The 12078-nt window shown below is 43.1% G+C and overlaps 1 protein-coding gene across 1 annotated transcript in view; it reads right to left on the bottom strand.

The window, feature by feature from the left end:
- Positions 1-2020: 2020 nt before the first annotated feature.
- KDM2B (lysine demethylase 2B) overlaps positions 2021-12078 on the bottom strand; it is a 121159-nt gene continuing 111101 nt past the window's right edge. Inside the window, exons 22-23 of the mRNA XM_063085671.1 lie at positions 11248-11466; positions 2021-2677 (exon numbers count right to left, since the gene is read on the bottom strand). Of these exons, the coding sequence (XP_062941741.1) occupies positions 2496-2677; positions 11248-11466 (401 nt within the window). The 3' untranslated portion in view covers positions 2021-2495. The remainder of the gene's footprint in view (positions 2678-11247; positions 11467-12078) is intronic.

Here is a 12078-nt window from a genome sequence, read left to right as displayed (position 1 = left end):
CATTTTTAAAATAAAAGGTCTGCACAGAGACTGTGGACTTGTACTGGGGAATAACCCTACTGGAATGTTCAGTACTCTTGGGGGGAGTAACTAGTCTGTGCCCACTGCACCCCTGTGGCCCCCACCTGGAAATATGCCATGTCTTTGCTCTGTTGCCTGTTCCCAAGGTGGCTTGGATCTCCAGCCTTGGGAGCCCCTCAGCAGACCTGGGTGCTCCAGGAGGCCTTACAAGAGAAATGCTCCTCTCACACCAAGCCCTACTTAACCAGTCCCAGTTGCAGCTATAAGTCTACTAATGAGTGACCTCAGGGACTGTTCACCTGAAAACCATGATTACCCTTAAAGCAATTCCCATGGAAGAGGATAACTTTACTGGAGAGCATGGTACCTGTCTTAAAATTTGGAGGTTTGGAGAACTCAGGCTGCCAGGAAAACTTTACCTCTCATGGGGGCATTGCTTGCTAAATGATCAGGCTCGCAAAGGTAGCCACATTTATAAATAAACCATAGTGTGTTAACTAATCCTAATTCTGTTAAGTGGATTCCGGAGTTCAATTCTGGGGTGGGTGCAATGGCTTCAAATGTCTCCAGTTTGAGTCAGAAAGGGTCTTTGGATTTAAATTAACAGGAGCCATGGATCTAGGTGGGATCTGATCTGACTTTGTCTTAATTCATAAAACCATTTTTGTCAGGGAGTAAAAAAAAAGGGGGGGGGGGTGCAAACGCAAAACTCAATATGTCCCATGGGGCGAAGGTCCTACGTTGCTCTTGATTATTAAGGAAGTTCTCTTCTGCACTTTCAGATTCACTATAGTTAATTCTGTATATGAATGAGGTCAAAGGGCCTTGTCTTTAAAAAAATTAGTTATCTAAAATTACTTCTCACTAGTGTCTCTGCCACTGGGGAAGTTATCTCATAACCAACTGCCTCCTACAGCCACTATGGTCCAAGGCTACCCATGAACGATGCAGCCTCCTTAAGTTGCCTCCAGTGGGAGGTTGAGAAGATGACCCCGCTCCTTCCCAATCCAGGCAACTTTCAGGTAACAGTAATGTCAAGTGGCCATGGAAGTTATTTCGTACAGGTGTGGGAAGAGGCATCCAAACAGGTGTGCCACCTCAAACCTTAAGGAAATCTGTACCAAATTCCTACACAGGGCCATTGTTGTAGCATAGTTCTTTGCCATTACACTTAGCCAGAAACAGATCTTCTGAAGAGAAAAAAGGAAAAAATCACATACCACAGGGCTGCTGCACTTCTCAGATGAATGAGAAATTATATTGTTGGCCTCAAAACAACATATTAAGACTTTCCAATTAAATTTTTAGTCCACTCCTTGAACAAAAACCCTCAAACTCCAAAAGTGTTTTTTTTGTACAATTGTTTATACAAATTCAACAAAGGTAAAACTGCATCAGGGAAAGTTCAGGAAACACCACCTTACAACAATGGCACTTATGAATGCAGAACTTTACAACTAGGAAATAGCCATGTCACAAACCTAAAGGAGAACTCAACTCACACTTCAATGGAGAGAAAAAAGGAAAAGAAAAGCTACGTGGGAGCATTTATTCTACTTCTTGATTCACTGTATAAATTAGATCTATGTAGAGTACAAGAGCTCATGCTGGAGCAAAACCCTCCTGAGTGCAAAGGCTGAAATCTGAATTTTAAAATTTTGAGGAAAAGGTGAATCCTGTACAGAGGAAACTTGGCAAAGTGTCTTACTTTGACTATAATTTACATATATCCACAACATGCTCATGTAACTTCTTGACATACAAAGCAGGCTGTCAACTTCCACTTAAACATGCTGTTAAGTGGAATGGCTTAGCCTACTTTGTCAGATCTGGGAACATTTGAAGATGGGTTATTTGTGTCAATGAAGTACAGGTTAAGTTCTCTCCTAAAGGAAATCAGGAAAGTTGGCAATCTCAAAACAATTAAAAAAAAAAAAACTGATATGCATTCAAACCTTGCATAAATAACTTTTAAACAATTTGTACAAAAATAGTTCTGCATAATGTAAGATGTAACAAAACCAAACAAAAAAAGTATCAAGACGGCAGCAGATGTGGTGTGTGGTCCACTTTAGGTTGACACCAAGAAACCTCAAAGTTGCAAGGAATGAGGTGTCCAAAACACCACCACCAACAACAAAAGCTCCTAAACTCATGCTCTGAGAACAGAATTTCTCCAAAGTCCACCCTCCTCTCCGATGGGAATGTCTTCTTATAAAGGCCGCCTTAGAAATGGTCCAGAAAGCAGTGCAGTTGCAATTTAGAAAGACCAAAGGAAAGTGTCCGGCTCACTCATCCCCAAAATGGGTGATTGAACACCTTCTCCTCTGGCAAGACTTGCAAAATGGAATCGTTCTGTGGTCTGTTCCAAGTTCCAAAAGGAAAATAAAAACCCTCGTTTTGGTAAAGTCTTTCCCCCTCCACAGCTGCATCCCCTCTTTTGCCCACCCCATATTTACATACTTGTCCTTGGACTAACTCAGTTTTTGCAGGAGTTTTTCTTCCACTTGTCCAAACTGGACACTCACAGACATTTCAGCTATGAACTGCTCACAGCCTTCCTTGGTGACTTGCTTGCAGTACCTCAGGTCAATATGACAGATATTTCCACAGCGTTTGAAGAAGGACAGGCACTGATCAGTGACCTTATTGCAGTCTGCAGGGAAGAAGAAACAATATGAGGTGGGAGAAGGCAGGGAGGCCAAGGTCCCCAGACCCAGGCACTCAGTAGTGGGGGCCAGACAGAGCTCTCTAGCATATTCCAGCCTCTGATACCCTAAAGAAAATGGTATTTGCTTAAAAGCTCTCTTCAAGTGGGAAATAGTTTCATCTGCCAATGATAAAGGTTAATATATGCTTGAAAAGCATCCAGACTAAGTAAAAAATCACTTATTATCTTACCACATGGCCACCTCTTTATATATTCTCACATAAATAGGTCTCCTATCTACTTTTACAAAGATAGGATCACACAATATGTCAAGTAGCTTGCTTTTTTCATCTAATACACTGCTGATGAATACCTATATGTACATTATTGTGCATTTATTTGCCTGTTCCCTTCAGATGAATCCCCAGTGGGGAAACACTGGGTCAGAGCAAGAACATGCCTAAGGAATGTTCTTGGGATCCTTTTCACTCCTGGGGCCCAGCACTTTAGAGAACTGCACAGCACGTGTGCTGGCTGTTTCTTCCTAAACCCAGTACTGAACGTCTGCCTGAAGCCTATGCAGAAGACCACTGCACTAGAAGGGGCTGGAGAGAGGTTCTGTCCACAGAGAGTGAAATAGAATTAGGAATCCATTGCCACACCTTCACCTGTACACACACCCGTCGACTGTATTTCTATCAAGATGTACTTCTTTTTTGTCCTGTTTTCTTTTAGAACTGAATCCACAGCTGGCTTAAATACCAATCAGCATCCAACAGAGACTCGCCCCACTATTGGTGAAACAAATGAGTGCTCCCTTTCTCTCATGTCTTTCTTACTCAGACCTGTGCTCACCATCCCCAGTGTCAGCACTTTCATTTCTCCATTCAACTGAGTGGGAATAAAAACAGTAAGGGTAACAGTAAGGGTAAGATAATGCACATAAGGCTGGTGCTATCTATGTACTGTCCAAATCCCTGCAGGGTAGGACTTGGTGTCAGGAAGTAAAGTCAGAGCACCACACGAGCCATCAACAAACTGACCACCTTTATACATCAGCCCTTTCAAACAATATCATGTCAGCACAAAATCTTTTCATCAACGTCTATCCTTGGATGTGCAATTAAGGCAATGTAAATATCACCCAATCTATAAAGGCAGTAGGGATTCATGCACTTGGAACAGTGGCGTTGGAAAGTTGTGTGCATCACACACGCCACTGACGAAACGTGGGCCAGGCAGTTAGTCGGCAGCCAGGAGAACTGACAAGGATGCTGACAGGAACAGGTGCTTCAAAGACAACACCTCGGTGCTTCTGAGGCCATCCCTAATCTTGTAACTAATCCCTCAAATATTTACCCCAAATGGCTGACCCTCTTTATAATTTTACTGCAAAAGTCAAATGACCCTGTGTTCATCTCAGGAAGAAAAAAAGGTAAGATGACGATGGATGCTGTTTAATGCTATCATACAATTTCTTCAGAAAAATCATGCCCCCCAAAACTCAATACTTGATTTACTTCGAGTAAACAGAATAGAGATTTTGCCAATACGATAAAATACATTTATTTCCATATAGTCATGCGCCATGTAATGACATTTCGGTCAACGAGGGTGGTCCCATAAGACTATGATGGCCCTACCATGCAGCCTAGGTGTGTAGTAGGCCATACAGGTTCCTGTAAGAACACTCCAGCTCAACAATAAAAATGCCTAATGACTCATTACTCAGATGGTATCCCCGTAGTTAAGCGACACATGACTGTAGTTTTATTTCATTTTTCTTTCTTTTTTTCTTTTTTTTTTTTGTCTTTATCGCGACCAGCACTCAGCCAGTGAGTGCACCGGCCATTCCTATATAGGATCCGAACCCGCGGCGGGAGCATCGCTGCGCTCCTAGCGCCGCACTCTCCTGAGTGCGCCACGGGCTCGGCCCTTATTTCATTTTTCAATGTTTGCTATGACATATGGGGCTCCATACTGGACAGGCCTTTTTCTGGTATCATTTATCCTCACAGCTACTTACAACACTGGCCTTACAAAGTCCCACTAGTCTTTTTTCCTGCCCCAAACACTGACTTTTTGAAGTGTCCAGGGTGGTTTTTCAGGATTTGTTTATTGGCTTCATGGTGTCATTTAGCTTGTTCTCTATCCCGTTTTTCCTGTAAAGTGTAAATTAGGTCCAGAGGATTACTTAGATTCAGGTTAGACATTTTTGACAAGAAACCTTCACAGGTATATCCTGCTGTGATACGACATAATTGTGATATTCTTTAGGATGAGTTCCCAGCTATGAAATTGCTGGTCACAGAGCATATGCACATGACAGAAGGGCCACATGCCCTGCTGGAGTTCCCCTCTGCTGGCTGCCACTCCTGTCACCCTCAATCTTCCAGCTTGACTCCTCCCCCCTTCCAAAGCACTGTCCAGTTCCATCCCCAGGACACACCCCATTCCCCACTCAGATCTAGATCTGCTGTCCACCACCTCAGGGATGTTCTTCCCTGAAACATTCTTCCAGTTCCTGGCTAGAGAGATGACACAAGTCCTGTCTCTCCCTTAGCACCTTCTCACTCCAGCAGAGGCAGCTCCCACACAGGAGAGCTCTGCTGTCTGGCTGGCACGCTGCTATGTCCTGCGGCTATGGGATGGCTGGGAGGGCTCAAGTGCGCCCTGGTGGTTACTCCCAGACAATGCCAAGTATGCCGGGTGACCCAAGTCCCAGCTGGCTCCTTTGCACACAGCTTTGGCCCCTCTTTGGAGGCTCACTTGTGCCCAGCCAGACTTCTTCCTGTCTTGTGGTTCAAAAACTCCCCGGAACTGGAGCCCAAAGACCCTCCCCCTCAAGGAAGAGAGACAGAAAGGACTTTCTACGGGGAGTTCCTTGGGCCCCTTTGTGCAGCAAGCTTCCCCGCAGCCTGGTTTCTGGGACCTCCAGGACAGGTGCTCCCAGCTGACAGACGTGCCCTGCCAGCCTGTGCAGGAGCATCGCTTCTGTCAGTTCTCCTCTCTTCAGTCTAACTGAGGCATAGGATTGCATTTGGTGGTTGTAACTCCGTAATCTTCTTCTTAGGTATGATAGTACTGTTGTAGTTATGTAGCAAATATCCTGATTCTTTGGAAGTGCACACCAAAATATTTAGAGGTGGAATGTCAGGATGTTTGCAACTTTTAAATGACTGAGCAAAAGAAAAAAAGACATATAGAGAAAGCGAAAGTGGCACAGTATCAACAATTGCTGCATCTACCTAAAAGTGATGTGTGTGTTCAATGTACTATCCTGCCAATTTTCCTATATGTTTGAAAATGTTCAAAATATAACACAGGTGGTATGGGGAACATTATGGAAAGGCCCATGAAAGGTTAAACAGAGATACTTCTCCTCAGCCTTTTTAACAGTTAAAAAATAGATGTCCAAAGAAAGGAGAAAGACTAAGAATTACAAACTTCAAACAATATAGTCTATAAAGATGAACTCCTATCTGATAAAATAAAATACTAGACAACCAAAGCATTAAATTTAAAAAATGATACTATGGAAAGGAATAGATAAAATTATCTCTGTTCATAACAACACGATCTAGTAGAAAATCCTAAAGACTCCACCCGAAAAAAGCCCCAAAGAAATCCATTAGAATTAATAAATTCAGCAAATGTGGAGGATACAAAATCAACACACAGAAACCAGCTGCACTTCTACTTGCTGGCAATGAACAATCTGAAAGAAAATTAAGAAAACAATTCCATTTACAATAGCATGAAAAAGAAGAGATACTTAGGAATAAATTTAACCAAGGAAGTGAAAGACTAGTACACTGAAAACTATACAACACTGCTGAAAGAAATTAAAGGAGGGCCGGCCCGTGGCTCACTGGGAGAGCGTGGTGCTGACAACACCAAGTCAAGGGTTAAGATCCCCTTACCGGTCATCTTTAAAAAAAAAAAAAAAAAAGAAAGAAATTAAAGGAGACGTAAATAAATGGAAAAATATCTGTGGTCATGGACTGAAAGACTTAATATTGTTAAGATGTCAGTACTACCCAAAGTGATCTAATAGATTCAATGAAATTGCTATAAAATGCCAACACTGTTTTTTGCAGACATAGAAAACCCATTTTAAAATTCATGTAAATGCAAGGGACCCTGAATTACCCAAACAATCCTGAAAAAGAAGAACTCACACTTCCTGATCTTAAAACTCACTGCAAAGCTACAGCAATCAAAACAGTGTTCTACTGACATAAGGACAGACACATAGATCAATGGAATAGAATCAAGAGCCCAGAAATAACCCTCAAATAAATGGTCAAATGCTTTTCGACAAGGGTGCCAACACCATTCAATGAGGAAATAGTCTTCAACAAATAGTGCTGGGAAAACTGGATATAAACATGCAAAAAAGAAAGAAGATAGAAACCTACCACACTCCTTATACAAAAATGAAGTCAAAATGATTCAAAGACCTAAGCATCAGTGTTAAAACTATAAAAAAAAACTCTTAGAACAAAACAAAGGGGAAAATCTTCATGACATGAGATTTAGCAATGACTTCTCTGATATGACACCAAAAGCACAGCTGAGCTGGTTGGTTAGCTCAGTTGGTTAGAGTACAGCCTTATAACAACAAGGTCACGGGTTCAGATCCCCACTCAGGCCAGCCGCCAAAAAAAAAAAAAAGGTATCAAAAGCATAGCCAACAAAAGAAAAAAATGGATAAACTGGACTTCATCAAAATAAAAAACTTTTGTGGATAAAGGACCCTATTAAGAGAGTGAAAAAACCACCCATAGAACAGGAGAAAATATGTGCAAATCAGTGTGTCTTATAAGGGGATAATATCCAGGATATACAAAGAACTCCTGCAACTCAACATAAAAATAAAAAACCTCATTAAAAAATGGGCAAAGATGTCAGTAGACATTTCTCCAAAGAAGATACACAAATGGCAAATAAACATAAAAAGATGCTCAACGTGATTAATCATTAGGGAAATGCAAGTCAGAACCACAATGAGATACCTCTTCACACCCATTAGGACAGCTATTATTAAGAAAAAACAGAAAATAAGTGTTGGTGAGGATGTGGAGAGACTGGAATCCTTGTGCACTTCTGGTGGGAATATAAAATGACACAGCTGCCATGGAAAAAGAGGATGGTGGTTCCTCAAAAATTAAACATAGAAACACCTTATGGTCCAGCAATTCCACTTCTGGCTATATACCCAAAAGAACTGAAAGGAGGGACTTGCAGAAGTATTTGTACATCCATGTTCACAGCAGCATTACTCACAACAGCCAAAAGGTGGAAGCAACTGGAGTGTGCATCGACTGATGAAGGGGTAAACAGAATGTGGTATATGCAACAGAATATTATTCAGCCTTAAAAAGAAAGGAAATTCTTACAAATGCTAAGTGTGGATGAACCCTGAAGACACTATGCTAAATGAAGTTAAGCCAGTCACAAAAGGACTGTATGATTCCATTTATATGAGGTCTCTAAAGTCGTCAAACTCTTAAAAAAGGAAAGCGGAATGACAGTTGCCAGGGGCAGGGGGTGACGCAGAATGGGGAGTTAATGTTTAATTCACACAGAGTTTCTGTTTGGGGTGACGGAAAAGTTATGGAGATGGATGCTGGTGACGGTTGCATAACACTGTGAATGTCCCTACTGCCACTAAATTGTACACCTGAAAATGGTTAAAATGGTCAACTTTATGTTACATATATTTTACCACCACAACAAAAAAAGTTAATTTTTTAATTTTGGAAGCTGGAGAAGTCATAACAATTTAGTACACTGGAGAAAGCTTAACCCTAACCTGACTGAGGAGAAAGCACAAAAGCATATTTATGAAACACCCCAGAGGTGTTTGGTAATGATTTCTTAGAAATCACTGTTGAATTGGAAGCAACTATGTTGGAAGTGGGGCTAAAGATTGGGTTAGAAACAGAAAGACTGATTGAAAAATCTGTATGGGGAGCAGTAAGATGTCCAGATTCCCTTCCCAGCAGAAAACAGGTTTTAGTCTCCAGACCTGGTACCACCAGGCACCCACTCAAAAATGGAGGCTAAGGAAAAATCTACCTGCTGACTGTTGAGACCCCAGCCTTCTTCTCCCACCTAGTCACAGGACTCTGGCAGCCCAGCCTACACACTCCAGTGTAGAAGTCTTTCTGAGACCCTGACCAGCTTAAGAGAAAGATAAAAAGATCTGATGTCCGTGTTTCTCCAAAGAAATGAGTTACGCGGCGCACCCTACAACAACTGTCATCCACAGCAGAAAACGTCCACTGCGTGCCTGAGCTGATCATCTTTGAGTGGACAACCAAGCATCAACATTAAGTCTGAGGACAGCCTCTTATGATGGCCACTGCCTACAGTTGAAGGAAACAGTCAATGCAAAGGGAAGAAAACATTAATATCCTCAGGTACAAAAATATCTGGCTCCAAGAAACACGAACAGGCCACTCCACAAAAGTACAGGGAATATAGTTTGTAAAGTTAAAAATACAGATTGAACCATATGAACTGCCAACATCTGACTATTTTTGATCTATATAAACATCAATTGCATATGGTCCAACCCGCACAACAGCAGAAATGAAAAACTGTATGAGTTGTACAGTAAAGTGGAGGAAAGTTCCTAGAAAATAGAGCAAAAGGACAAAGGTGGAAAATAGGAAGGTGGTTAAAAAAAAAAAAAAAAGATATCAGAGGACTAGTCCAGAAAGAAAACAGAAGGGGAAGAAAAGAAGAAATCCAGGAGAATTGTAACATCAAGGTCAAGGGTTTGGTTCCTCATACCGGCCAGTTGCCCCCCCCTCAAAAGTCCAGGAGGGAGGTCTCCCACAAAAACTGGTTGGGGCGGGGGTTGAGTTTGTGTGGGGAGAAAAAGAGTATTCAATTCTGTTCTACAGGTTGCTTAGAAACAAATTGTAAAATTTGGCTTTTTTACTCTAGAGGAGACTGGATATATGCCTTAATATACGTCCCAGCTCTTAACAAAAATGCAGATACCTATATGTACTGAGATGGAAAGATGACCTCAATGCACTGTAGTAGAAAACCAAAGTGGAACAGGTAACTAACACGCATATGTCATGGACTGCACTGCAGGAGAGGGGATTTATAACAATAGCCCTGCTACATATCCACAATAACTAAATTAGAATATCATGAGAAGAGTTAACATAATATCAGGGGCTTTGGACTGGCTGGTTAGCTCATTTGGTTAGAGAATGGTATTGTGACACCAAGGTCAAGGGTTCAGATCCCTGTACCAGCCAAAACAAAACCAATAATATCAGGCACTTAGAACAAGACACCTCCCAGCCCTTTTCCAAAGGGCAGCTCTATCAGCCAATTCAAGACCACAAACTAAACCTTGAGCTGGTGTCACTGTGGTGAAACCCTACTTCAGAATGGCTTTTCTTTGCCTCCATAGGGTAGGGCAAAATCCCTGCCAACAGAACTTCATGAGGAGGAGGAAAAGCTTCCTGTTGACATAGGTACAGAATTATACCATCCTAACCTCCCCGGTCCCCCCAGTATAGCTGACAGGAAGGAGTTTAATAGGCATGATTGTGGGAGGTAAATGACTCAAGAGCCTGTGAGTCCTGAGGAAGCAACACGTCCCCACTGGGCTATGTCACAATGTAACTTAAATGAGGTGAGGGTGTCCTTTAGTACTTGGTAATTTCTGAAAAAAATCCCTAAGTTTTTCTCTTTTTACTTTTGTCTCATCTAAGTCTGACATCTCCAGTCCAGATCCTCCTAAGATACCAGACAAAAATCAGGTCGATTAGGCTAAGAAGGAGCAGCTGCCTCTGTTCACCTCACTGTCCTGTTGTGCCCCAAGTCCTTCAAAACCAGTCCCCGACCCACCAGCAAGTGCAGCGAGTGAGGATTCTGTGGCGTGTGACAGACACAGAACAATAATGTGAGCTTTTCCTCTCCAACAACAGGACCCTGAGAGCAAGCTCACAAGGGGTCCGTGAAAACGACAACAACCAAGCTTCTGCCTGACTGCTAGTCCACGGGTTGAAGCTCTGCTGGCTGGGCCTTCATCTCATGACCCACCACTGTCCCCACACCTGGCGGTCAGGTGCCGGCTTGTCTGCACCCCTTCAAGAAATGTCCCAAGGGCTGGCCCGTGGCTCACTTGGGGGAGAGTGGTGCCGATAACACCAAGGCCACGGGTTCGGATCCCTATATAGGGATGGCTGGTTCACTCACTTGGGAGAGTGTGGTGCTGACAACACCAAGTCAAGGGTTAAGATCCCCTTACTGGTCATCTTTAAAAAAAAAAAAAGAAAAGAAAAGAAATGTCCCAAGCCTGTTTGGGGTTAGGAACCACTGCTATGTGCTCTCATTGCTACCAGCACCATTTTTGGGGAGCAATTATTACAAATCTGATAGTAACTTATGTGTTTGGTGTTTATTTCCTCTCCACACTGTCTCATTCACTGCTCTCTCGTAGCACCTAGCACTATGACCAGGTAACAGTAAGCACACAAGTAGTTCTCAACAAATGTAAGAGTCCCTGCCCATCCTGTGGGGTACTGGGCACACCTCACCTGACAGGTTGATCTCGGTTAAGGAGTCTCGGGTGGTGGTGCCGACAGCAGTGAGCAGGTTGATGGACTGGTCAGTGACATGGTTACAGTAACTGAGGTGGAGCTTGGAGAGCAGGGGCATGTGGCGGATGATGAGCCGCAGGGAGGCATCTGTGATGTCCAGACCCGCCAGGCGCAGCTCCACAATGTTCCGGAGCTTGCTCCGATTGTCCATCTGACCTGAAGGGGCAGGAAGGAGGGGCATCCCGTCAACCTGACCATGGAGATCTGCTCACATTGACATGACATTCTAATAGGCCTCCCAGGCAGCTGTAACACTCAGGTTTCATTTAGCCATAAAGTGCTTCTTCAAAGAATCAGAATTCCAACATTTAAAATAAGAAAACTCCACATCGAAATTTAGATCTCTAGGTTCTCTTGAAAAATGAGAAGATCTAGCCGAGCCCATGGCGCACTTGGTAGAGTGCTGCGCTGGGAGCGTGGCGACGCTCCCGCCGCGGGTTCGGATCCTATATAGGACTGACCGGTGCACTCACTGGCTGAGTGCCGGTCACGAAAAAACGACAAAAAAAAAAAAAAAAAATCAGTTGGTTTTGAGAGAAAAAAAAAAAGAAAAAAGAAAAATGAGAAGATCTAGTAACATTGAGCCCACATTCCACTAAGCAGTAATCGGCTTGTTGGTGCAGAGGTGGCCCAGCACCCCTAATGCCCACGGCTCACTCATTTCTGTTATCATGAGGAGCACTGACCCAAGCCACCCGACAAGGAGGGTGCCCTCCTGCGAGCCCTCGCCCAACCACACTGACCTGATGCTTGCAGACGCTAGAAGCC

This window comes from Cynocephalus volans, chromosome 2, assembly GCF_027409185.1.
Source record: "Cynocephalus volans isolate mCynVol1 chromosome 2, mCynVol1.pri, whole genome shotgun sequence".
Lineage (NCBI taxonomy): Eukaryota > Metazoa > Chordata > Mammalia > Dermoptera > Cynocephalidae > Cynocephalus > Cynocephalus volans.
Note: the sequence above shows the minus strand (reverse complement) of the source record. Positions and strands in the feature narration are given on the sequence as shown.